The sequence below is a fragment of the Salmo trutta genome, chromosome 37, assembly GCF_901001165.1.
Source record: "Salmo trutta chromosome 37, fSalTru1.1, whole genome shotgun sequence".
Classification (NCBI taxonomy): domain Eukaryota; kingdom Metazoa; phylum Chordata; class Actinopteri; order Salmoniformes; family Salmonidae; genus Salmo; species Salmo trutta.
This window is the reverse complement of record NC_042993.1, coordinates 24,583,937-24,611,004: the sequence shown is the minus strand read 5'-3', so window position 1 is coordinate 24,611,004 and position 27,068 is coordinate 24,583,937. Positions and strand designations below refer to the sequence as shown.

Genomic DNA, 27,068 nt, shown 5'->3' with positions numbered 1-27,068 from the left:
ACATGTAGTGTATGTGAGGTTTAAAAAATCTTCTAACATTAGTAATTTCCACTTTTAAAATTTCAGACTTGATTTGCCATAACAAAGAAATATATCAGCCCCTACAAAACATTTCTATATTACAATCCACATGTTGCTGCATGATTATTTTCCTGCTGTAGCAAACTGGCTCAAATTAAGATCCTACATCTGTGTATAAACAATTCAAACTGAGCGATCGTTGTCGGATCAAATCCAAACACTGAAAGAGATCTTGGAATGCAGTAAGGTATGGTTGCACAATATACCGTTTAGAGTGAGCTATATTGGCCTAAGTGATATCTGGCCTATCCAAAATCTCACTCTTTGGCCGAGTCATTTTCCTGAAAGATACGGTATGACCATCTGGTTTGGTGGATTGGAGAAGTGACTAAACATCCCATGACTGCATAGTGGATGGACATCATTATCGCTTAGATGGTCGCTGGATAGTTAGAGAGAAAACAACACATTTTTGGGATGACTAGGGTGGTAAAAAAAAATCCTAGGCTGTACACATCTTTGCCTATGGTAAATTCAGTTTAACCTTACTGTTCTGGTCGTGCATGGGCGTATGGAATGTCTAATTATTATATACTGCAGAATAATGAGCTCGGTCAGGTTCAATCAACTAATGGTATTGTCATACAATTTAGTGCTAATATTCATTTCCATAGTTGTTTTGGTTTATTATGCATTTGTAAATATGATAGTGTACAACAATGTCATCCACTCAGCAGCAACGGTGACGAAATTATGTGTTTTGGGTAGAGTTCAGTTTGTTGAGTTGTAATTACAGTCCAGAGGAAAAATCAATCATGACTAATAACACTATACCTAGAACAAACATTGTAATAACAGTCCATTATTTTCAACAACAAAAAAAAGCATAAATTCTACTTTTATTTCATTCATTTAGGCCTACCATTTTTACATTTGCTCAAAATCGAAAGCTGCATCGGTTCTCAGTGAACGAATGACCACAATCATGATGACTTTCCTGTTGATGCAGCTGAATAGTCCCCGACTTTAATCCTGTTATCGCTTGTCCAAACAGTCGCGGCTGTAGATTCGGTGGAGATAAGGTTGGTGGACGCTCCTCCTAATATGATGCTGCTATTCCTGGTGGAGTTTGTGGTCACGCGCCGCAGTCCGGTGTGCCGGGGGAAGTGCTTTTATCAGCTCTTGTGAACCTCTTCGAAACGGACTTTCTTTGACTCTCGGTTGTGTCTTTGATTGTCGCTTATTTCTGCCTATCCCTACTTAGGCTACTGGAAAACCGACGGCAGCTGAACTGAGCAAACCGTTTGAGGAGCCAAGGACCTTTGTAAAACCGTGGTCGGTCAGTGGTCATTTTGGAAGGCTTCACATTGGCTCGTGAGCGATGAAACTTAAAATAGTTTTGGAACTTTTGTATTTCCTTATAATTGTACTCCCCAACACAATGTTTTGTCAAACAGGTAAGTGATATGCCGATGTAATTAATTGATCATGCCAAATTGGGACTAAATTCTATGTAGACCGTAAAATGAAGTGCGAAAATTACCTGTAGCTGACCGATGGGTTTCGAGCTTATTCTTTCAACGGACCTGTTTTACGATGAATATTATGAACACAGTAGGCCTACTTTATGACCTGGAGGATACATGTAGCATAGCTGTGGAAGAAAAAGGTAACAATACCGTTTTTAATGCTGAAAATATATCATTTATTACAGCCAGATAAAGTCTCCGGTGATTTTTGTACCTGTTCTCTCTATTCACTATGGCAGTCTATTGACCTGTCATTAGAGACAGAAGGGGCCAAGCCTGTCTGTTTCTTTTCCAACCACACACGCCTTTGAACCCTGTGGCCACGGTGGGAAGAGACACGTGTCCATGAGGGCCTCCCACTCTGACAGAGATATGGAGATGAAGGGTATCTCAGGACATTGACTGTGAGAGTTCCCGTCTCTCTGACCAGGCGCTGCTGAGAGTGAACGGTGGATAGGGTAGCTCTGAAAGCTCCTGTCCTCACTATGTCACAGTTAGTTGGGCTATGACTTTTCACTTGGCTGCGAATACTCTATCTCATCTCATGTTGACCGTTAAGTCCCACAGCTCTCACTTTTAGAGTTTTCTCTCTTACTCTATTCATTTTGTCTTCGTATTTATTTTCCCTCATGCTGTTCTGCTCTTCATTAACCATTAGCATATGTAAGTCTCTGTCAGAGGTACCCACCTTTTCTGTTTGGGCCTCAATTGCCTGACTTGGAAGATTCACCACATAACCGTCCCATCTCTGATAGTTTGTGTAAGAGGTGTCGTCGGTTTTGGTTCCAGTCTTGCCCATCACCGTCATCAGTCTCCTATATTTCTGAGCGAAACTGTTAGGGTCTCTTTTTGCAGGGGATGCTGGGATCAACCACAGACACGGGAGGTATAGCAGCACCCACCATGGTTGGAACACGGTGGTATGGCTGTGAGGGCCAGGCTGGTCCAATAGGCATCACCGGAAGGTGCTGAGGGTGTGGAGTGTAGACATAATCAATTACATTTACATTTTACATTTAAGTCATTTAGCAGACGCTCTTATCCAGAGCGACTTACAAATTGAATCAATGGAGTAGATGGCTGGATAAAACCTCCTGAGGTGTAGGCCTCTGTGGAAATGTTTGCAAGAACAGCAGAATCTAGGCCCATATTTGAATGGGGTCCTGTATATTGAAGACAATCAAATTAGTTTGATATTAAATATTTCAGAAATCATGACCATATTTTTGTTAGGCTTGCAATTAATAGTAATCATATTTGATGCTAGTATGACCTAAGTACACTTTTTCCTTGTGAAGCAATTTCTGATTGTTTCATAATTTTTTGTTTTGCGGTTATGCTACTAAAAGACGTTCAAACGACACACTTACCATGATCTTGTTGAAATAAGTGTTGTTGGTAAGTGTCAGAATTGTTACTCAGGTGAACACAGCTGGTGTTACTGTGGCAACTACCAAACATTCCTGCTTTAGAACAGCAGTATTTGCAGTAGGCCTACTTTCCCTCTCAGCAAAGTTTCGAGAGGATGTCTTTCATTTAGATTCTGTCCAACACCCAAGGGTCTTGCTTGGGTATGCTCCAAACAAATACTTTCCCTCCTGTTTCAATTTCACATTTCACCCTAAACTGAGAAGTCAGACTGTCTTTGAAGCTGCTTTATACATGCTTATCGTAAGCAAAATTCTCATCAACACAGCAATTTTTTACCACATGCCGTTGAATAGCAAGTACCTCATATTCCTTCCCCCTTTTATGATACCTCTCATGTAAAGGCATATATTAAAACAGAGCATATGGACATTAGCAGTCACATCCTGCCAGAGCTGAAGTGTCTCTACTTGACTTGGAAGCCTATAAATAATAAGGCTGTTAGCTTTGGCTACGACTTAGTTCCTGATCATTATTGGGGACGCCATGTTTGTTAACGGATCCTTTCATACTAGACACTTCCACTCTGACTGCTCCCAGCTGGGACTGTCATTGGATACATTAAATTACAACATAGATGTAGGGGAAGTAGAAGACAATCACATCCAAAGTGGATCTCCTCACTCTGCATAGTGGATTTGACAATAACACTTCCCTGTAAATCAATGAATTAGTGAAACACGACTGCCCGTGACTTGCATGCAGTACAGTGGCAGTCAATGTAGAAAACATAGACGTGAACCATCTTCACCATATTTTGTAGTATACCCCGTGCATCACTAAGGTTTACGAAAAGATACATGTGCAAACCAAAAAATTGCCATTCTTTTATTCCAGATCTCCATGAGTTTTTTCCAGGCGCTCATGGTGACCTTCAGCATGGTTACTGTGGGACTACTCAGGTATTTCTCCAGAGTGTACTGGTCCCTGTTGATGAACACATTGTGGTCCAGCCCTGTTTGGTGATCTGGGACACCCTTTCTCTCTGCTGCTGGGTCTTCCTCTTCCTGTCCTCCCTCTCCTCCCTCTGCCACAGAGAGATGGGCACCGAGGCCTGCCACGGGCAGGGGAAGTAGAGGGAATCAGGCGGGGGTAACCTCCCGTACTGCCCAGGAGGGGTTGGGTGATGGCACGTGTTGGGTAACGAGGGAAACTGATGGCGAGAACCACGGTACCTTCTCCTTGGGTGAGGGTTGGGGGCTTTGAACAGGGTGTAGTTTTGGGTGGTGCGAAGGGTTGGGAGTATATTGTTCCCCGTGGTGAAGTTGGTTGCCTACTCTGACAGGATGGGGAGACGGACCTGGTGGTGGAGCTAGCAGACTTCTGTGATAGGTTGTCAAATGTTATTGGGTTGTCAAAGAGTTGGTTTTGCAGATGAAGGATGTTCAGCTTGGGATGCCCCAATAGTATTTACATCATCTCGTATTCTTACTTACACCACTGAGGAGTTACTCCTCTTCCCTGCTCTGCTTCCTACTCTTTCTTTTTAGTAGCATCCATCACAGGGCTTCCTGTAGCCTCCTCCAATGGGACAGCTGGATTGCCAGTGTTCAGTGTTGTGTCAATAGGTGCCATGGTAATGTTGGTTGCAGGTGCTGGTGCAGCAACACGGATGTACCCTGGTGCGGGGGTATACTGCCCAGGTTTGTGGCACTGGTGGTGGCTGAGGGGGCTGATCTTTGGTAGACAACAGTGTGCCATAGATAGCATGTTGATGGTTTTGAGGATGAGAAAGAAGGGGTTGATGGTGATGATGAAGATGGTGATGAAGGAGATTGGGATGATTAGGCTGCTGCTGGAAATGGGCTGTTACAACCGTAGGGTTTGTGCTGTGATCTATGACCAAAGTTACCTGTCCTGCCAGCAAGCTGTTTCCTGAAAGGGAACCAGATGATCATTCTTTGATTCACAAAATATTTTGTACAGTATATTATGAATAAATGCACTTGTAAAGTCATTATGCCTTTGCCTTGTTAATTTCTGTCATCCAAAATGATAATTTCATGCTAACTTTAGAATAAAGCATAAAGCATAGATAGTTAGAGAGCTGAAAAGCTAACAGACAGTTTTGAGAGGTTGGAATAGTAATTGAACGTAAAATGCGTACCTTGTGTTGAGTCAGGTGTGAAGGCGTTACTCTGGAAAGGGTTATGATCCTCCATAGTTATAAACAGTTATTTTAACTATTTTAACACAATATTTTTTGGAAGTGCAGTACTTTGTTATTTAGTCAAGTAATTGTTTAATTGATGCACCTAGAATGTCAGTGTCACTCTATGTCACTATTTTTTACTTGGTTCTGACTAGTGGGAGTACAGCTATGACCGGAAGTGACTTTTTCGTAGCAGGTTAGGATAATTTACGCAGCAGGTTAGGATAATTAATGTGTCTGGTTAGGAGACTTAGGTTAAGGTTAGAAAAAGGTTAGGTTTAGCTAAAATGATCTCGAAACCTTCTGCGAAAAGTAACTCCCGGTCGTAGTTGTACTCCCTCTAGTCACAACTCCTAGATGTTCCAACTCCAGAAAATTGTTGTTTTGTTTAAGAGTTTAATTTCTCCAAATAAATGTTGTTTTTATGCACAAAAGTACAAACAAGATCAACATATTTTCAACATTAATTTGTTTCATAATCCCGTAACTCCTATTTTACAATTGTTATGACCAGGCTAGGCCTAGTTATTACAGGGTTGCAACATAGTATTGACAGTGTTTCATTGCTAACTCAGTTGATTGTGTGTGTTGGTGGGGGGGTAACTTGGGATCGGTAACTTCAAATCAAATTGTGTGCATATGCGTGCATGTGTCCATGCTTTGAGGGGAAAACACAGCAGCACCTTATTCACTCATGTTCGTACTACATGTTTGACTGCTTGTGTCTATCCTCAGTGCTGCCACCAGAATGTGCTCCGGGGGGTCACTCTCTGCTCCAGAACCCATACCGCAGCACCAGTTTCAGCTCCCGCAGCCTGCAGCAGTCAGCCCTCCAGGACTTCATCTGTGACCATTCCCTCATACCAGGCTGGTACCAGTTCCAGATCTTTGACAAGCCCGCCAGCATGCCCACACAATGTGTGGAGGTAAATACAGATGATATATTTTATTTTATAGTACTTTTTCTCTCTAGGTCTCAAAGCATATTACAATGTATGGAGGTCACCCCATCCCCCTACGTGTCGCTAACACCCGTTTCTTGACTGTGTCCAGCTCGCTAATAATCACCGGAATGAAAGATAGACAGTCAGGCAGCATTGAAAATTCCAAAAACGATGGATAGAGGACTATTTTAAGTTTCTTTTGAAATGTTAGTGCCGCCCTCCGGATCTCCGTTGAAGAACGAATGTGGCCCCCAGAGAAAAATTTGTTTGACACCCCTAGTTTAGGTGGTCTTTCCTAGGAAATGCCGTGCCTCAGTCAGAACAGTACAGAAAAATATTGTCCCCATGATATAAGATCTTACAATTGCGCCGGAGGGGATGGCTGACGTTTTACGGGCTCCTAACCAACTGTGCTATTTTTCTTTTTTTTTGCATTGTTTGTAACTTTGTACATTATATTGCTGCTGGAATTCAGAACAGCGATTACTCACCTCGAACTGGATGAAGATGTTTTATTTAATGAGACCGACGTGAAGGATATACTGCTTCTCCGAGACCAGGCCCAAATCCCGTCATTCGCGTGAAGAAAATATGGAAATACAGGGGGCGGAAATCGGGATGCCTTGTTAGAATTCGTCGGCAAGTGGGTAACCCGCCTCTACCATCCGTTCTATTGGCCAACGTGCAATAACTGGAAAATATATGGATGATCTCCGTTTGAGACTATCTTACCAACGGGACATTAAAAACGGTAATATCTTATGTTTCACCGAGTCGTGGCTGAACGACGGCACGGTTAATATAATTTTTTTCGTAGCCGTCTCTTTACCAGCACAAACCGATGCTGGCACTAAGACCGCAATCAACGAGCTGTATAAGGCTATAAGCAAACAAAAAAATGCTCATCCAGAAGTGGCGCTCCTCGTGGCCGGGGAATTTAATGCAGGCAAACTTAAATCCGTTTTACCTAATTTCTACCAGGATGTCACATGTGCAACCAGAGGGGGAAAAACTCTAGGCCACCTTTACTCCACACACAGAGACGCGTACAAAGCTCTCCCTCGCCCTCCATTTGGCAAATCTGACCATAATTCAATCCTCCTGATTCCTGCTTACCAACAAAAACTAAAGCAAGAAGTACCAGTGACTCGCTCAATACGGAACTGGTCAGATGACCCGGATGCTACGCTACAGGACTGTTTTGCTAGCACAGACTAGAATATGTTACGGGATTCATCCAATGGCATTGAGGAGTATACCACCTCAATCACCGGCTTTATCAATAAGTGCATCGACGACGTCATCCCCACAGTGACCGTACGTACATATCCCAACCAGAAACCAGGGATTACAGGCAACATCCACACTGAGCTAAAGGCTAGAGCTGCTGCTTTCAAGGAGCGGGACACTAATCCTGCTATTCCCTCAGACGAACCATCAAACGGGCAACGCGTTGATACAGGACTAAGATTGAATCCTACTACACCGGCTCTGACGCTTGTCGGATGTGGCAGGGCTTGCAAACTATTATGGACTACAAAGGGAAACCCAGCTGCGACATGCCCAGTGACGCGAACCTACCAGATGAGCTAAATGCCTTTTATGCTCGCTTCGAGGCAAGCAACACTGAAGCATGCATGAGAGCACCAGCTGTTCCGGACAACTGTGTGATCACGCTCTCCGTAGCCGATGTGAGCAAGACCTTTAAACAGGTCAACATTCACAAGGCCGCAGGGCCAGACGGATTACCAGGACGTGTACTCAGAGCATGCGCTGACCAACTGGCAAGTGTCTTCACTGACATTTTCAACCTCTCCCTGAACGAGACTGTAATACCTACATGTTTCAAGCAGACCACCATAGTCCCTGTGCCCAATAAAGCGAAGGTAACCTGCCTAAATGACTACCGACCCGTAGCCCTCACATCAGTAACCATGAAGTGCTTTGAAAGGCTGGTCATGGCTCACATCAACACCATCATCGGTACCGTAGAGCCATGTCAAGGTCCAAAAGGCTCCTTAACAGCTTCTACCCCAAGCCATAAGACTGCTGAACAATTAACCAAATGGCCACCCAGACAATTTACATCAACACCCCCCCCCCCCCCCCCCTATTTACACTGCTGGTACTCGCAGTTTATTGGTCATGCGCAGTCACTTTAGCCCTACCTACATGTACAAATTACCTTGACTAACCTGTACCCCCACACATTGACTCAGTACCGGTACCCCCTGTATATAGCCTCGTAATTGTCATTTTATTATGTTAATTTGATTACATTTTTTACTTTAGTTTATTTAGTAAATATTCTCTTAATTTTCTTAAGCTCTTCTTGCACTTGAGTACTTTTCAGTGAGTAGCCAAGTCATTGCAGTGGTAACATGAGTGCTAGTCTTGCCCTTTGAAGTGAACATAGGCTCTTTGTTCCAAGGAGACTGGGATGGTATCAGCATTAAGCACAGGACCAAAGAGAGCGAGGGACAGGAGAGGGATATTAGAGACACAGGAGAGACAAGAGAAAGACGAGAGAGTGAGAGACATGGCTAGACAGCGCGAGAAAGATGTTCCTCATTTTCCCTGGGCTGCCTGCTGTGCTGCAGACTGAAGGATCCATCAGAGGTGTCACTTCCTCTTCTTCCCAGGGCATTATCATGTGTCATATTGCAGTTGTTGCCTGCAAAGTGTCGCCCTGCCAATCATTACCCATGTGGTTGTATTATTACCACCCAGTATAAACTAGCCTGGTCCCAGACATATTTGTGCTGTCTTACTTATTATCACAATGAGTGGCTAGAAGTTTGCAAGACAGTGCAAACAGATCTAGAACCAGGCTAAAGTAGTCTTATTCTGTTCTCTATTGTCTTCATCTGTGTCCACCAGGTGAACCACTGTGGGACCCAGGCCCCAGTCTGGCTGTCTCTGGGGGAGGGCGAGAGCCTTCCGCGGCCCCTGGAGGTGACGCAGCTGACGGCCTGTGCCACCTGGCAGTTCTTCCTCAGCAGCAGTAAGGACTGCTGCCTGTTTCGCATCCCTGTCACCGTGCGCAACTGTGGAGACTTCTACGTCTACCTGCTCCAGCCCACCCAGGGTTGCATGGGCTACTGCGCACAGGGTACAGCAGCTGTTTACGATAGTCTGTTTAGGTGGAGGCAATGAGGAGCTCCATATGCTATGAAAGTGAGGCTGCATTTTCCAGGAAGTAGCCTTGACGTTTTTTCTTTCTTCAATGGGCAAAAATGGAGCGCTATGGTCTTCAGCGCCAAAATGTCATAAAAGGCAATTCATCCACAAACACAAATATAATTGTATAAACGAACGTGTTTTCATGAATTTGATGATTATAATTGTCAAGCCCATTCAAAAGATTAGGGCTGACCCCGGAAGTACAGTACGATATAGTGCTGCATCACTTTCTTAGCGTATTGCCAATGCTCTACGCTTTGATCTCTTACTGTATGTGTCAATGTAAACATGACATTAGTTTAGGTTTCTTTAAAAGTGTTTGCTAAATGCTGTACATGCTCCTAGAATAGGATATAACAAATGTTATTATTATTGTAGTGGTAATAGCCTATATAAAGGTGACATGATACAACTGTAAAAACTTTGAAGAATTAGCACTAACTGCATGTAACTCATTAAACTGTTATTTACTGTATGTGCTTGTGACTCAGACGTCTGTGGTGTTAACTGTTAAGACCACCATTGTTAATTGTCCTGCTATCTTTCACCGTGTAGAGATGTCAGACTCTGCGGCGGTGGTGTGTGGTCCTGACGAGGTGGAGGTTGCTGGAGCGTGTAAAGGTGAGTGAGCTCTCTGCCTCCTGACAGTGTGTTGTCTGGCTCTATAGGAGGCCCTTGTTAAAGTCAGACACCACAACAATCCACGTCAGAATTGCCATGCGGTGTGGAATGCAGCAACAGGCCCCTCACAGGTCCTCTTAATGAGCTAAGCATGTGTCCTGCCTCCCTTGCCCTGTCTCCATGACGACATCTCTCGGCGAGGTCGTGAATTATCCCTCTGCCGGTTTTAGGGCGAAGGAGCAGGGGGGCTGAGGACATCGGTGGATGGTGTAATTCACTTTTATTCACACAAGAACATTTATTAAGTTGGAAGGGATACTATGAATAGAAGGCACCTACCGTTTAGGTATCTACTGTTTTGGTTTGTTATGTTTGGCCCCTTTCCCTGATTAGAGTTACAGAAATAGACCAAAATGTTGGGACTCGCTGGAAGGCAGTGGCTGATGACCGGATCTTTGCCTGAAATATAGATTTTGATTACTTGGTGGGTCACAGGACAAAAACAATCAGCCAAGCTTCTATTATACACAACCATCTCATATCACCCAAATACTGTATACATTATTACCTGCTATATCCATGTAAATACCAGTTACATGTTCAGTAGGAAGAAAACTGAGTGAAACTACCCATTTTGTCCAATAAGACATTTTGTCTAATTTTGTCCAATAAAATATGTTGCTAAACATTTTGCTTTGGGGTACCCTACTGAACATGACTCCGTTATCCCTTCCAGCCAAACAGCCTCCTTCCCCAGCGGTGCCTGTGATAGTAGCAGAGCTCTCTGGGAGCATTGTCTACCTGAAGTGCAGCTTCGAGGGCCATAGAGTGAACAGCTCCCTAGGCTATGTGGTTGCCTGGTCTCGCCTCTCCCCCCAAGGCATCAAAGAAGAACTGAAACAGGAGACTACTGTCCAAACCGTTGCCTTCATCGAGCTGGACGGGATCAACCTCCGACTGGGAGACAAGGTGGGTAGAAGTTACCCCTAACCACTGACGCAGGGTCAGGTATTTTTCATCTCTCTAATGGTTAAGGTTAAGATCGAGGGTAGTGTAATTTGATCCGAGACTTGTGGTTACGGGTAGCTTCTACCTCGCTTGTAAAACAGTCAAACGCAAAAAATAATGCTAGCTTCCGAGCTCTCTCTCAAAACTGAAGTGAATTTGTTTTACAAGTGAGGTTATAGAGCAATAGAGCTGGCCGTGTTGAAAACCTAGACTGCCACCGGCCATCAAAGTTTTACAGTATATTGTCATTTCATCCTTTTATCTCTTGTCATACATGTTGCTTTTTTTTTACTGTTGTATTAAGTTCTATCACCTGGCTTTAACTATAAAGGCTTTTCTACATCCTGAACTGTAGCCTCTCTCTTCCTCTTGAACGGCTGTGGCTGTCCTTCCCTCTGTCAGATTTACTGCAGTTGCTCCAGTTTTTTTCTGGACTCGCCGGACATCCAGGGAACCCCAGAGGAGAGTGAAGAGTTCTTTGCCGGGATCAGGGTAAGTCAAAGAGAAATAGAACACTATTTCAAGGATTTGGTGTTTGAGTGTGTGTAAAGTGTGTAAGTTGTGTGTGTGCGTGCCTGTCTGTCTGTCTCTCTCTGGGTCTGGGTTTGTGTGTCTCCTTTTTGTTTTAAATAGTCACTGGTTAGTCAGAATTTCTCTTGTGACTTGTCTCTGCAGTTGAGACCAGAGGTGACTACTGTGTCTGAGGATGGGAAGGACTATGAGTTGACTGTGGAGAGTACCATCCCTGTCCCCTGCCCTGGCGATGCCTCCTCCACCACAGAGCAGTGTACTCTCTCCTTACACCTGAGTACAAACAATCAAGGTAAAGGCTTCGTAAGTAATCCGGCATACTCACAGTATCACCACAGTAAAGTTAGATTCTTCAACATGTTGGGTTTTTAATAACTGATTTTGGCAATACGTTTTATTTACATAGCGTCTTGATTCTCCAGTGACAACGCATATTGACATGTCGGTATCCCTACGAAATAGACAAAAACAAAGCCAATGACAACAACCATTAAATGATCTATTTGTTCCTCCATAGGAGACGATCTGCTGGGTCCAGACGTGGTGTTGTCGTCGTGCCGGGTGGATCTCTCCCAGAGCCTGGGGTGTCGTAACGGGGTGTGTAGCCAGGCCCTGGTTCACCTCAGCGCGGTCACAGACTTCCTCAGGGACGGGGACAGGACGACACAGATCTCTGTCAACCGCATCGTCACATCCAACTTCCTCTGGAGCGGCTACACACCACAGAGTGTCCAGGTACTGGAACTGGAAAAAACACCCTTGTGATGGGTTGGGAGGAGAGTGGCGGTTGTTATTAGCCTGGTCCCAGATCTGTTTGTGCTGTCTTGCCAACTCCTACGGTCATTGTCACACTGTTTGGCATAAAACTTTGCAAGACAGCATAAACAGATCTGGGACCAGTCTAGGTTGTTAACAGATCTGGGACCAGTCTAGGTTGTTAACAGATCTGGGACCGGTCTAGGTTGTTAACAGATCTGGGATAGGTTTAGGTTGTTAACAGATCTGGGATAGGTCTAGGTTGTTAACAGATCTAGGACCAGTCTAGGTTGTTAACAGATCTGGGATAGGTCTAGGTTGTTAACAGATCTGGGACCGGTCTAGGTTGTTAACAGATCTGGGACCGGTCTAGGTTGTTAACAGATCTGGGACCGGTCTAGGTTGTTAACAGATCTGAACCGGTCTAGGTTGTTAACAGATCTTGGACCGGTCTAGGTTGTTAACAGATCTGGGACCGGTCTAGGTTGTTAACAGATCTGGGACCGGTCTAGGTTGTTAACAGATCTGGGACCGGTCTAGGTTGTTAACAGATCTGGGACCGGTCTACGTTGTTAACAGATCTGGGACCGGTCTAGGTTGTTAACAGATCTGGGACCGGTCTAGGTTGTTAACAGATCTGGGACCGGTCTAGGTTGTTAACAGATCTGGGACCGGTCTAGGTTGTTAACAGATCTGGGACCGGTCTAGGTTGTTAACAGATCTGGGACCGGTCTGTTTGTTAACAGATCTGGGACCGGTCTACGTTGTTAACAGATCTGAACCGGTCTAGGTTGTTAACAGATCTGGGATAGGTCTAGGTTGTTAACAGATCTGGGACCGGTCTAGGTTGTTAACAGATCTGAACCGGTCTACGTTGTTAACAGATCTGGGACCGGTCTAGGTTGTTAACAGATCTGGGACCGGTCTAGGTTGTTAACAGATCTGGGATAGGTCTAGGTTGTTAACAGATCTGGGACCGGTCTACGTTGTTAACAGATCTGGGACCGGTCTAGGTTGTTAACAGATCTGGGACCGGTCTACGTTGTTAACAGATCTGGGACCGGTCTAGGTTGACAACAGATCTGGGACCGGTCTAGGTTGTTAACAGATCTGGGATAGGTCTAGGTTGTTAACAGATCTGGGACCGGTCTAGGTTGTTAACAGATCTGGGACCGGTCTACGTTGTTAACAGATCTGGGACCGGTCTAGGTTGTTAACAGATCTGGGACCGGTCTAGGTTGTTAACAGATCTGGGACCGGTCTACATTGTTAACAGATCTGGGACCGGTCTAGGTTGTTAACAGATCTGGGACCGGTCTAGGTTGTTAACAGATCTGAACCGGTCTAGGTTGTTAACAGATCTGAACCGGTCTAGGTTGTTAACAGATCTGAACCGGTCTAGGTTGTTAACAGATCTGGGACCGGTCTAGGTTGTTAACAGATCTGAGCCGGTCTAGGTTGTTAACAGATCTGAACCGGTCTACGTTGTTAACAGATCTGAACCGGTCTAGGTTGTTAACAGATCTGAACCGGTCTAGGTTGTTAACAGATCTGGGACCGGTCTAGGTTGTTAACAGATCTGGGACCGGTCTAGGTTGTTAACAGATCTGAGCCGGTCTAGGTTGTTAACAGATCTGAACCGGTCTACGTTGTTAACAGATCTGAACCGGTCTAGGTTGTTACACTTAACTCACTCAATGCAGAATATGCTATGTTTCTGTATATACTGTATAGTGTACATTTTCTCACTGCCACAGTGCCCATACACAAACTGTAAGTTGCCAACTCACTCATATAAGCATGTACTGTATACACTTTATTTTCTCATCTAAATAGCTGAATGTGAAAATGAAATAAATGATATCTGATATGTGATATCTGCTCTGTGTTTTCAGATCACAGTGACAGATGTTCCCTCTGCATATTGCTACTCTTTCACTGATCCTCACATCATCACGTTTGATGGCAGGTACTTCAGTCACTCCTTTATAGTCAGCAATAATGATAGATGCAGTCAAGGCAATGTTAGCCTGCAAATATGATAACAATCACATGAATACGCATTAGAGTAGCTGACACTGTAATGTATTTCATGCATTTCCTTCCAGGCAGTATGACAACTACCAGATCGGGACGTTTGTGCTGTACAAGAGCACACGGCAGCCGCTCGAGGTCCAGGTGCGCCAGTGGGAGTGCGGGAGCGTTGTCCACCACGCCTCGTGCACGTGCGGTTTCGTGGCAAGAGACGGCAGTGACGTCATAGCCTTCGACATGTGCAACGGAGAGCTGGGGGACACCAGGCCTCACCTATCGGTGAAGAACAGGGACGTGGGCAAGAGCGGCATCCGCATCACTGAGTCTTACCAAGGACGCAAAGTCACAGTGAGTGAATAAATAAATAAAGTGTAACATTACATTTTTTATTTTTTGAAGTTGTCCTCCGATGAGTTGGTGGTGGCAGGAAAAAGAAAAGGTCACTGAGTTGAAGCACACGCCCACAGGAAGTAGTCATTAGCCAATAGGGTGTTGAGAAAGGCACAGTGTAAACTTACAGTGCAAAGTCAGTATTCAATTGTTTATGCTAATTATGAAATGATACAGACTGTGATGATATGGCGACACACTGGAAAGCAGAAAATAATTTAGTTGTAATAGAATAGAGCTAATCCCCTAGGATCTAATCCCCTTTCTGTCTGTGCTGTAGATGACCTTTTCGTCTGGGACATTTGTGCGTGCCGATGTGTCTGACTGGGGCATGAGTCTGACCCTGAGGGCCCCCAGCTCAGACTGGAGCCAAACCCAGGGCCTGTGTGGGACGTATGACGGACAGACCCACAATGACCTCCACACAGCAGGGGGCGCAGCGCTGGACAACGAAGACGTAGCAGCCTTCATCTCTGAATGGAAGTTAGTCTGATGCCAAGTCTCAAATCAACCTCTAGCCCCTAACGCTATGGAGTTTGCAGATCTGAAGAAGATATGTGGTGATGGTTCTAACCAGCCTATCAATGATTGCAGCTTTCATTGTAATTCCTATGCCTATACAGTTTCTTTAGATCTGCAAAGCAGGGACGGGCTTTTGTCCCATTCCATGTGCAACGACAAAGTCCGGACCTGGGACTCTTCTTTCAAACGATGGATATGAATCATTTTCAACATTTTACATGAGCTCTTTCAGCTGTGGTTATGTTACATTATTATTTGTTGAATGTATTTCCTTAGAGATCCTATTTGATAAGTATTTATTTCTCTTCTGGCAGACTCCTTCCTGGTAGCAGCTTGTTTGACACCGTTCCGTCCTATCAGAGCGCCCCAAACCCTCACAGGTACTGTAACTGTGAAGAAGAGTCCCACCCAACGTCCCCGCGAACCAGGTCTCAGCCAATCCCTGGCTCCGACTCATCCTGTTCTCACCACGGCAACGTGAGACTCCACAGTATCATCCCCACCCTGGATGTCACCGCCGAATACAACTCAGTAGAACTGTTCAAAGGCCACCACGACCACCCCTCATGGAACTCCAACCAGCACGGCCGGGCCGAGGACACCTCCGCCCAGCCTGTAGAGAGAGGCTCTACCCTAACAGGCTCCAGCCATGGAGCCAACAACCAGAGGAGCCGTGGAAGGCGCCAGTCCTACCAGTTCCTCCCCAACGCGCCGTACCAGAGCCTGAGCCAGTCCCACCTGGAGGACTTCACCTACTTCTTCCCTGAGGACCACGAGATGGCGGCCCGGCCCGAGTCCTCCCCTGCCCCCACCTGGCCCACCCAGTCTGGGCTAACACAGCACCAGGCCAGGGTGCAGTGCCAGCGGGCGGTGGCTAACTCCAGCGTGGCCCTGGGCTGCGGCCGGCTCTTAGGCCCGGCCATAGTGAGCCAGGCGGTGGCTATGTGCGTCAGCGACCTCCAGCTAAAGGACGACCAGGCCTGGGTGGGCGCCACTCTGCCTCTACTTGAGAACGAGTGTGAGAGGAGGCTAGTGGAGGAGAGGGGGAGAGAGGGAGAGCACCAGGAGATGTTGTCCTTCCTCAAGTGTCCTAATCTATGTAATGGGAATGGCCAGTGCTCTGAGTGGGGGTGTGTGTGCTTCCCCGGGTTCGGCTCCTACGACTGCAGCATTATCTCTGGTGAGAAGAGGGGAGGGTTGGATCTGTAATACACATCTATATTCTAAGTCAATCATACATATTTTAAGTCAGCACTAGGCCAGGGTTTGGCTCATAGTTCATCAAAATGAAACACATATCACAGTCATTTGCTAATCCTAGTGAAGCGATTTGTTAAAAACCTGCTGACACTTTTTTTGCTTGTCATTTGTGTCTGTTTCTGGTGTCGTTTGGGATGGTGAAGACCAGACTCCAGAGATCACAGAGCTGGAGAACGAGGGACTGTGTGATGTCAGACAGAGTGACTGCTCCACTGTACAGGTCTTTGGACAAGGCTTCAAAGACTCCTATGAACTCAAGTGTGAATTTTTGAAGGAAAAGGTACCATACTACACCACACACAGAAACACACACATGCACACCGACACACACACACACCTCCATACCTGTGATATTATTTTCTGTAGCACAGTACTTCTGACCCAAGTGTCCCCGCCTGTCTCTGTCTGCGTGTGTCCAGTTTCTGGATGGTGAGTGGACCCTGGACGAACCTCAGTTTTCCCTGGCTACCTTCCTGCATGTGTCAGGTCTGGAGTGTCAGCTCCCCCTGGAGTACAGACAACCCAGTGCAGGCCTGGACCTGGATACGGCCACCGACAGACCCCTGGCACGCTGGCAGATCAAAGTCAGTGGAACAACGCTATGCAGCACATCTCAGTAATGTTTTGGGTCCAGACTAATTTGGGAATGGGCAAATCACCCATAAAATACAGCTGGATAACAGAGCCCTAAACAATAGTACTGTTTTCAGCAGGGCAGTGTTCTGGCCAAGTGTTGTAATATGGTTTGTTTGCACACCTACCAGATGTTTTCAAGATGGTGCAACCTGGACAAGATACCCTTACTTATAGTAGGAGCTTCTGTAAATATTTATTACCAGTAGTCACTGATAAGTAGGTCATTAACGTTGTCTTGGCAGGTGTCCAACGACGGCTACAGTTACAGCAACGCCAAGATCCTGACCCTTTTCGATGGAGCCTGTCAGATCTGCACGCTCAATGCTGACGTTCTCTGTACCTCCAGGGTGGGTTTCTCTTGGGGTTTTTTCTCTGGGTTTTAATGGAATCACAATGTTTCTGATAGCATGATCAGAATGTGTTGTTTAGTGATTAGAATCTGACTTTAACAGATTCAACAGATACTGTATATTATGTTGTGGAACATTCAACAGATGTTCAGGCTAGCTCAAATTTCAGGCCCCTTTCCCACCAGGAAAACCAGCACATGGGCCAGACCCTCTTAAAACTAACTGTGAGTGAAGCACATGGGCCAGACCCTTTTAAAACTAACTTTGAGTGTAGCACATGGGCCCGGACCCTCTTAAAACTAACTGTGAGTGTAGCACATGGGCCCGGACCCTCTTAAAACTAACTGTGAGTGTAGCACATGGGCCCGGACCCTCTTAAAACTAACTGTGAGTGTAGCACATGGGCCCGGACCCTCTTAAAACTAACTGTGAGTGTAGCACATGGGCCCGGACCCTCTTAAAACTAACTGTGAGTGTAGCACATGGGCCCGGACCCTCTTAAAACTAACTGTGAGTGTAGCACATGGGCCCGGACCCTCTTAAAGCTAACTGTGAGTGTAGCACATGGGCCCGGACCCTCTTAAAACTAACTGTGAGTGTAGCACATGGGCCCGGACCCTCTTAAAGCTAACTGTGAGTGTAGCACATGGGCCCGGACCTTCTTAAAGCTAACTGTGAGTGAAGCACATGGGCCTGGACCTCCTTAAAGCTAACTGTGAGTGTAGCACATGGGCCCGGACCCTCTTAAAGCTAACTGTGAGTGTAGCACATGGGCCCGGACCTTCTTAAAGCTAACTGTGAGTGTAGCACATGGGCCCAGACCTTCTTAAAGCTAACTGTGAGTGAAGCACATGGGCCCGGACCTCCTTAAAGCTAACTGTGAGTGTAGCACATGGGCCCGGACCCTCTTAAAGCTAACTGTGAGTGTAGCACATGGGCCCGGAACTTCTTAAAGCTAACTGTGAGTGTAGCACATGGGCCCGGACCTTCTTAAAGCTAACTGTGAGTGAAGCACATGGGCCCGGACCTCCTTAAAGCGAACTGTGAGTGTAGCACATGGGCCCGGACCCTCTTAAAGCTAACTGTGAGTGTAGCACATGGGCCCGGACCCTCTTAAAGCTAACTGTGAGTGAAGCACATGGGCCCGGACCCTCTTAAAACTAACTGTGAGTGTAGCACATGGGCCCGGACCCTCTTAAAGCTAACTGTGAGTGTAGCACATGGGCCCGGACCCTCTTAAAGCTAACTGTGAGTGTAGCACATGGGCCCGGACCTTCTTAAAGCTAACTGTGAGTGAAGAACATGGGCCCGGACCTCCTTAAAGCTAACTGTGAGTGTAGCACATGGGCCCGGACCCTCTTAAAGCTAACTGTGAGTGTAGCACATGGGCCCGGATCTTCTTAAAGCTAACTGTGAGTGTAGCACATGGGCCCGGACCTTCTTAAAGCTAACTGTGAGTGAAGCACATGGGCCCGGACCTCCTTAAAGCTAACTGTGAGTGTAGCACATGGGCCCGGACCCTCTTAAAGCTAACTGTGAGTGTAGCACATGGGCCCGGACCCTCTTAAAGCTAACTGCGAGTGTAGCACATGGGCCCGGACCCTCATAAAACTAACTGTGAGTGTAGCACATGGGCCCGAACACTCTTAAAGCTAACTGTGAGTGTAGCACATGGGCCCGGACCCTCTTAAAGCTAACTGCGAGTGTAGCACATGAGCCCGGACCCTCTTAAAACTAACTGTGAGTGTAGCACATGGGCCCGGACCCTCTTAAAACTAACTGTGAGTGTAGCACATGGGGATCTGTGAAACGTACTCCTCAGCCTGAAGTGTCTTACCAGTCGGCGTCACACAAAAAGCTAGCTATGTGGCGCAAGTAAAGACACTTCAGGCTGAGGAGTACGTTTCACACATCCCCATGTGCTATATGAGCACCAATCCTCCTAGTTATGCATGCCAACCAGTTTCTTCTGAAGAACTCAGAACATTTTTCACCCAAACAAAAAGTGGCCAATGCTCTGTTTGTAATTTAATGTACACAACCGGTCAAAAGTTTTAGAACACCTACTCATTCAAGGGTTTTTCTTTGTAGAAATTATTTGTAGAAACTATGAAATAACACATGGAATCATGTAGTAACCAAAGAATTGTTAAACAAATCAAAATATATTTTATATTTGAGATTCTTCAAATTGCCACCCTTTGCCTTGATGACAGCTTTGCACACTCTTGGCATTCTCTGCCAAGAAACTCAAGATCTCCTACAACACTGTGTACTACTCCCTTCACAGAACAGCGCAAACTGGCTTTAACCAGAATAGAAAGAGGAGTGGGAGGCCGCGGTGCACAACTGAGCAAGAGGACAAGTACATTAGAGTGTCTAGTTTGAGAAACAGATGCCTCACAATTCCTCAACTGGCAGCTTCATTAAATAGTACCCGCAAAACACCAGTCTCAACGTCAGCAGTGAAGAGGCGACTCCGGGATGCTGGCCTTCTAGGCAGAGTTCCTCTGTCCAGTGTCTGTTATTTTGCTCATCTTAATCTTTTCTTTTTATTGGCCAGTCTGAGATATGGCTTTTTCTTTGCAACTCTGCCTAGAAGGCCAGCATCCCGGAGTTCTTTGTTTCTGGCCATTTTGAGCCTGTAATCGAACCCACAAATGCTGATGCTCCAGATACTCAACTAGTCTAAAGAAGGCCATTTTTATTGCTTCTTTAATTAGCACAACAGTTTTCAGCGGTGCTAACATAATTGCAAAAGGGTTTTCTAATAATCAATTAGCCTTTTAAAATGATAAACTTGGATTAACTAACACAACGTGCCATTGGAACACAGGAGTGATGGTTGCTGATAATGGGCCTCTGTACGCCTATATAGATATTCCATTAAACATCAGCCGTTTCCAGCTACAATAGTCATTTACAACATTAACAACATGTTTCTGATCAATTTGATGTTATTTTAATGGACAAAAAAAGTGCTTTTCTGTCATAAACAAGGACATTTCTAAGTGACCCCAAACTTTTGAACGGTAGTGTACATGCACATTTTGTTACTGTGTATCAATCCCCAGGAGAAAACATGCAACATTGACAGTGTGTGTTATGGAGAGGGAGACCTCAATCCCAGCAGCCCTTGCCTGATATGCCGACCAGACTCCTCCAAATACACATGGTCCATCGCTGAGAGTAAGTACAATGTCCTCTTACCTATAACGTACTTTTACTCTACAACTGCTGCTTACATTATACAACAGCACCTCTATACAAATTCATACCACGCAAACTGAAAGGTATTTGCTGCCACCCACTACTGACGACAGCACGCAGTCGCAGAGAACACATGGCTGCATGGTCTCCGCAATATGTTTACAGTATGTCCAAACCTCGCGGTTGGTCGTGCTATAGGGAACAAGGTGTTATTGGGGTCAGAGTCATTATAGTACCTTCAGGCCTCTGGGTATTGTCATTGTGGTTGGCTCAATGTGTTCTTTGTGCTGTGTTTTGATTTGAGTGTTCATACAAAATGACGCCAAATCACTCCAGATCAATTAGAGTAGATATTAGAAATGAATACAACTGGTTCAAACTAGGAACAGAACATTTTACAAAGATAGATAAACATATAAATAAAACAAGTCGAAATAAAGGAAAAATAATTGTATATTTTGTACCTCAGATAATGATATGGACATTAATGATGAAATGATTAACGTTATTACTAAATATGACTATTCTGCTCCTGGAAGAGAATGAGCCACCGGTGTTTCAGTCAGCCCAGGGGCGTCTGCAGACATTCCAGGGGGAGAACTTTGTGTACCAGCTGCAGGCTCAGGATCCAGAAGGCTCTGTGGTGCTGTTCACTCTGGAGTCAGGCCCCAGTGACGCCTCCCTCTCCCCCGCTGGCCTGCTCATCTGGAAGGCTACTGACACTGCTGCCTCCTCCTCCACGCAGACCTTTCAGTTCACTATCACAGACGATTGTAGTGCTGAGACGCTTGCCTCTGTACAGGTAGGTTTCAAAATAGGAGAACACTGTTGAATAAGGATATTCCCAAAATAAGAAACTTTGGATGCGAATTCCTTGACTGACTCTGTTGACTCTTTGTGAATGGGGATTTTTAGAGATTGCTCTTGATTGTCAGCTTTTCTGTCTACCGCGAGAGGGAGCTCTAGATTTGCAATCCTTATTGTCCAGCCTGCCGCTGTACTAGTCTTTCTGTGTCTGTTGCTTTGGTATGTCTGTTAGCAAGACATTCAAAACTAAAATGCAATAATTACTCAAGGATTGTCAATCATTCTTCCTCGTACTTATATGTTCATTTCAAACTGTTTGTGAATTAAACTTAAGCTCTACTAACACTTCCCACTTGTGTGTGTGTCCAGGTCTCTCTGCGGCCCTGTGACTGTCTGAACGGAGCTTCCTGTGTTACAAACATTAACCTCCCCTCTGGCAGCGGGGAGTACCTGTGTGTCTGTCCCGCTGGCTTCACAGGGGACAGGTGTGAGGAGGACATAGACGACTGTAAACCCAACCCCTGCCGTCTGGTCAAGTGTATAGACGGACCCAACTCTTTCTCCTGCATCTGTCCCCCCGGAATGACCGGTACTGTACATGACAGAAATAGAATTACAACACACACTGTACGTTGTACATGCTGTCCATGCTAATACTGCAGCTCATTTGTGGGTCTCAGATGCTTTTATGACTCTGAGAGCTTACTTTTAATCATTCCGTTAGGAAGCTGTGCTTTGACACTCCATTCTATGAACCATACTCCTTATTACCACCCTTTCAGTGTTTGGATACAAGCAGTGCCAGATTTCCTCATCTGGTTCAGTGAATTTAGATGTTGATGTTTTGTTAGGGGATTACATCCTGTGTGTGTGTGGGGAAGGCTGAGATTTCATTCATGTTGTTTTTTGTGTTCCAGGTCATACCTGTAGAGAGGATGTGGATGAATGTGCCGCAGAGCCGTGCTTCCCTGGGGTGGGCTGTAACAACACACTGGGCTCATTCACTTGTGGCTCCTGTCCAGAGGGTTACACTGGGGACGGGAAGAGTTGCAGTGGGTCCCACTCTCCCTCTCTCCCTGTCTCTGTTTCTCTCCCTCCTTCTGTATCTCTCTCTTTCTCTACCCCAATCCTCTCACCCCCAACCCTCATTCTTTTATCAATATGTTTCTATTGACTGTGAATAATTGGATTCTACCTCCTCCTCTCCTGAAGTTAAATCGGAGCCGTCCAGTGGTAAGGGTGATGACTATGAGCCTATTCATAGAGTGACCGTGCCTGTACCCGCTGTACCCACAGGAGGTCACCAGGGTTTTGGCACGGTTAAACCATCAAGCCAGGCCCCCTGCTCCAGACAACCATGCTACCCAGGGGTGCAGTGCTTCGAGAGCACACACGTATCCGTAGGCTACATCTGTGGACCCTGTCCACCTGGGCTCCATGGCAACGGACACACCTGTAGTAGAAGCACCACAACAGGTGAGAAGGGTCACCTGATCACTTAGCTGATGATTGACGGGGGTTCATGTGATTAGGTGTTTATTATAATGTTATTAAATATCTGGGATTATTCCATCGTTTTATAGCTGGCTCATAGCTGGCTCCTAGTAAAGCTAACTGTTATGCCAGTATTATTTAGCTAGGTCTTCAGGGTTAGTTGATAGAGGTGATTTGAGTTATACTAGCTCTATACAATTCCCATTTGAGTTCCTTTTCAAGCTCTGTCCTCTAACTTCCAGTGTTTTACAGGACAGAGGCCAGTTACCAACAACAGAGAAGATGGACGTCCCCAAGTGACAGAAGACTCCAGTAGGGAAATTACTGGCACCACCTCCACCTCCTCCTCCCAGAACAGGAGGAAAACTGAGGGGCTCTCATCGGGTAGCAAGAGAGTCCCCTCCGTGGAGAGAAAGACACCTATTAGCCCCCAGGACCAAACTATCACCAGAGTCTCCACCCCCACCAATCACAACCGAGGTCAGAGCAGCAAGGTGGACCTGACCCCTGACCTTAGGTGGGGGTCATCGTCTCTCATAGTAACCTGTGCGGACTCGCCCTGCTTCTCCGGTGTGCCCTGTGAGCCCACGGTCTCAGGCTCCTTCAAGTGTGGCCGCTGCCCATATGGTTACACTGGAGATGGGTTCACCTGCAAAGGTTAGCGGTTAGCACTCTTGTAGTCTGTTTTTCATTCATATGATCTTTGTTCTTTTTCCATATGTTTTTAACATTCAAATCCTTACATGGACGTATACTGTAGGTTCCCATGAAACTGTTTGGTGTTTTCCAGCTGTGTGCCGGTATCCATGTGGAAGGAATATGGAATGCTCTCTACCCAACACCTGCACTTGTAAAGAAGGCTATACCGGATATAACTGCCACATAGGTGGGAACAACGGTCAGGGTTGGACGAGACAGATGAGTTTCTATTCTTATGGCTCTTTAAGAGTTACAAAATAACTTCTGCAAAAATGTCTGTAAATTAGAATAAGTTGTTTTCAGTTACACATAGAAGTTGTAGATTCTATTAACCTTCTACCTTCTCAGCTGTCTGCCGACCGGACTGCAAGAACCAAGGGAAGTGTGGCAGGCCAAATGTGTGTGTCTGTCCCGTGGGCTACAGCGGACCAACATGTGAGGAAGGTAAACATATCATCCCACAATTATTTGAACTCTTAACTATGCACTCTATATCCTGGCCCCAAATCTGTTTGTGCTAACTTGCCGACTCATTGTCACTCATTGTGTGGCTTGACAATGATGTAATAGGAGTTGGCAAGATGGCACAAACAGATCCGGGTACAGGCTATATGTTCTCCATTGTAAATATTGTATATATTCTCCTTTTCTTACTGGATGCTCTGTACACCCCCTGGTTGCTGTGTTTGTAGCTAACTGTGAGCCATCTTGCCAGCATGGAGGAACCTGTCTGGTCAGGAATCTCTGCACCTGTCCTTACGGTTACGTGGGACCAAGATGTGAAATCAGTGAGAGATAATCAAGTTGATCCTTTCTGGCGTATATCATGTTTCCCTACAATTATCTAAACCAGTGTCTGCTTGCCTAAAAAAAATGGAATGTGTGTATAGGGGTTAGGAGTTGTCGTGTGTAACTGTGTCTCCGTGTGTCTCTGTTCAGTGGTGTGCAACAGGCACTGTGAAAACGGAGGGGAGTGTACTTCTCCCGATGTGTGTAAGTGCAAGTCTGGCTGGTACGGACCAACATGTAACTCAGGTAACGCCAATCAACACCACGTGTTCCTACTTAGAAGCCCATGACGAACGTATCTCTTTTCGACAACAGTATGTTTAGCTATGGCCTCAATATTCCATTGTCTTCACCTCCAGCTGTCTGCAATCCAGTGTGTTTGAATGGTGGGACTTGTATCAAACCCAACATCTGCGCCTGTCCCGGTGGCTTCTATGGCTCCCAATGTCAGATTGGTAAGAATAGGTGTCACACTGACAATCAATAACCTCGATTGATTATGCCACATTCTACTGGTCCCCTATTAGTGAGTGATACGTCAATTTGCACAGAAGTCTATTGCATGGTGGTACTTTGGTTTAGTGAGGTATAACTGTAGCTGTGTCACTGTGCGCCGTGCCCTCCAGCTGTGTGCAGCCCTCCCTGTAAGAACGGAGGTCAGTGTATGAGGAACAACGTCTGCTCCTGCCCCGGGGGCTACACAGGGAAGCGGTGTCAGAAGAGTAAGAGCCACTGCCACCCAACACAACCAAACACCCCACATCACTGTCTATGCATGCAGTATTAAATAGTTATAGGCCCTATACCAACATAAATGCACGTGGAAGGACCTAATTGTAATAACCCTGCAGCAAGCTAGTAAGTACATGCAGTTATGTTAATTGAGCCAAAAATGCATGTTACATTGCGTCTTTCAGGTGTGTGCGAACCCATGTGCATGAACAAGGGGAAGTGTGTGGGGCCCAACTCCTGCTCCTGTGCCTCTGGGTGGAGTGGGAAGAGGTGTAACATTCGTGAGTGACAACATAATGTACAACCACTGTTACCCTGAACCTGTCACCATGTAAAGATGCCTTTACAATGCTAAGCAACTCTGTGTGTGTGTGTGTGTGTGTGTGTGTGTGTGTGTGTGTGTGTGTGTGTGTGTGTGTGTGTGTGTGTGTGTGTGTGTGTGTGTGTGTGTGTGTGTGTGTGTGTGTGTGTGTGTGTGCGCGTGCGTGCGTGCGTGTGTTTAGCCGTGTGCCTGCAGAAGTGTAAGAACGGTGGTGAGTGTGTGGGACCAAACACCTGCCACTGTCCCACAGGATGGGAAGGCCTACAGTGTCAGTCCGGTGAGTCCTTCTCACATTCAATATGATATATTGCTGCAAGTTTCAATACATAGCTATATACTTTTATCCTGTACTTATATTGCGTTCTATACTATTTCCTCCTTCTGCCTGACGTACAGCCATCTGTAAGCAGAGATGCCTCAACGGGGGAAGGTGTGTCCTGCCCAACTTCTGCCACTGCCGCAACGGGTACACTGGCGTCACCTGTGGGTTAAAGGTGAGCATTGGGTCACAGTTTGGATGTTCATTAACAGTGGGTTTTTTATTGTTGGGAGATTATATACTGTAAAATGTCTTTGCTCTTTTGTAGGCCCCACTTGCATAAGGGAAATGACTGAAGATGCAGAAGTTTTACAAAATACACAGAGCAAATGGAGTCTTTATTTGGCAGTATGTGATCGTGGAGTGTGTGTGCCTGTATGTGTGTGTGTGTGCTTGTGTGTGTGTGTGTGTGTATCTTCGTACATGAACAGGGGGACTGGATATATTGCACATATCTAATTGTCCCTGTTTTGTTACTACCTCAATGCTCAAGGTAGCACATTGATGTAAAGCTCTTGCATAAGAAATGCATAACATATTCATAAACAATGCATAATACTGTCTCAAACACTGCATATTCATTCAGAAATGTTTATGCCAATCGTGTTGATGTCGCAAAAGCTACGTTTACACAGGCAGCCCAAGTCTGATCTTTTTCCACTAATTGATCTTTTGACCAATCAGATCAGCTCCTTTGACAGTAATTGGGCAAAAGGTCAGAAATGTGCTGCCTGTATAAACACAGCCAAACTATGTAATCTAACATAGACATTAATTCATGTATTTTAATGCATAAAAATGTGTTTTATAGTCCTTATCCTAGGCTTTTATACAAAAGTGTTACTGCACACAGTATTATGTTGGAGTAAGAGAAGAGAATCAGATGAAAAACTAGTTGATGGTTTATTGAAGAACAATCTAGCTTTATATGATATTAATACCCACTTTTCTATTTGTTTTGTTCCTTGTTAGTGATTTGACCCATGTTTTCTCCTCTGGTTTATTGTGGTACTGAAAGTGTTTTTTTTGTTGCCTAAACTATTGTGCACTGTTGTTTCATACTTAATATGTATGGAGAAATAATATTCTTCTTCTTTTTACATCACACCTGCCTTGGAAATGTTATTCGCTTGTTTGATTTTTAGGGCCACTTGTCTGCAATTGTTTTGTGACTGTTGACGAGATCTGTTGTAAGTATCAATTCAGATATACTTGATCACTTTTGTACATTATACTGTACATAGGTCAAAACATTTGTTATTTTAACATTTACACTGCGTTGTTGTAAATCACGCATATGGAAACAAAATAAAAAGTTATTGTGTAACTTG

The 27,068-nt window shown here is 45.4% G+C and overlaps 1 protein-coding gene across 4 annotated transcripts; it reads left to right on the top strand.

Annotated features, from left to right (window-relative positions):
• The first annotated feature begins 211 nt into the window (after positions 1-211).
• Positions 212-27,068, top strand: LOC115176995 (von Willebrand factor D and EGF domain-containing protein). Of its 4 annotated transcripts, none has more exons than XM_029737425.1 (31): positions 212-268; positions 5,866-6,056; positions 8,955-9,186; positions 9,813-9,878; positions 10,615-10,847; positions 11,289-11,378; positions 11,562-11,709; positions 11,935-12,152; positions 14,069-14,142; positions 14,282-14,555; positions 14,878-15,080; positions 15,434-16,299; positions 16,523-16,659; positions 16,799-16,963; positions 17,258-17,362; positions 20,440-20,554; positions 21,115-21,377; positions 21,752-21,971; positions 22,300-22,434; positions 22,595-22,858; positions 23,129-23,533; positions 23,667-23,762; positions 23,924-24,019; positions 24,268-24,363; positions 24,515-24,610; positions 24,724-24,819; positions 24,991-25,086; positions 25,282-25,377; positions 25,600-25,695; positions 25,815-25,912; positions 26,006-27,068. In XM_029737425.1, exons 2-31 carry the CDS (start codon positions 6,036-6,038, stop codon positions 26,018-26,020), a joined length of 5,115 nt encoding a protein of 1,704 aa, XP_029593285.1. In that variant the 5' UTR covers positions 212-268; positions 5,866-6,035; the 3' UTR covers positions 26,021-27,068. The 4 variants fall into 4 exon arrangements, with proteins under 4 accessions (XP_029593285.1, XP_029593284.1, XP_029593283.1 ...); XM_029737424.1 differs by lacking the exon at positions 212-268 and adding an exon at positions 1,052-1,478 and having other exon boundaries at positions 22,679-22,858; XM_029737423.1 differs by lacking the exon at positions 212-268 and adding an exon at positions 1,052-1,478.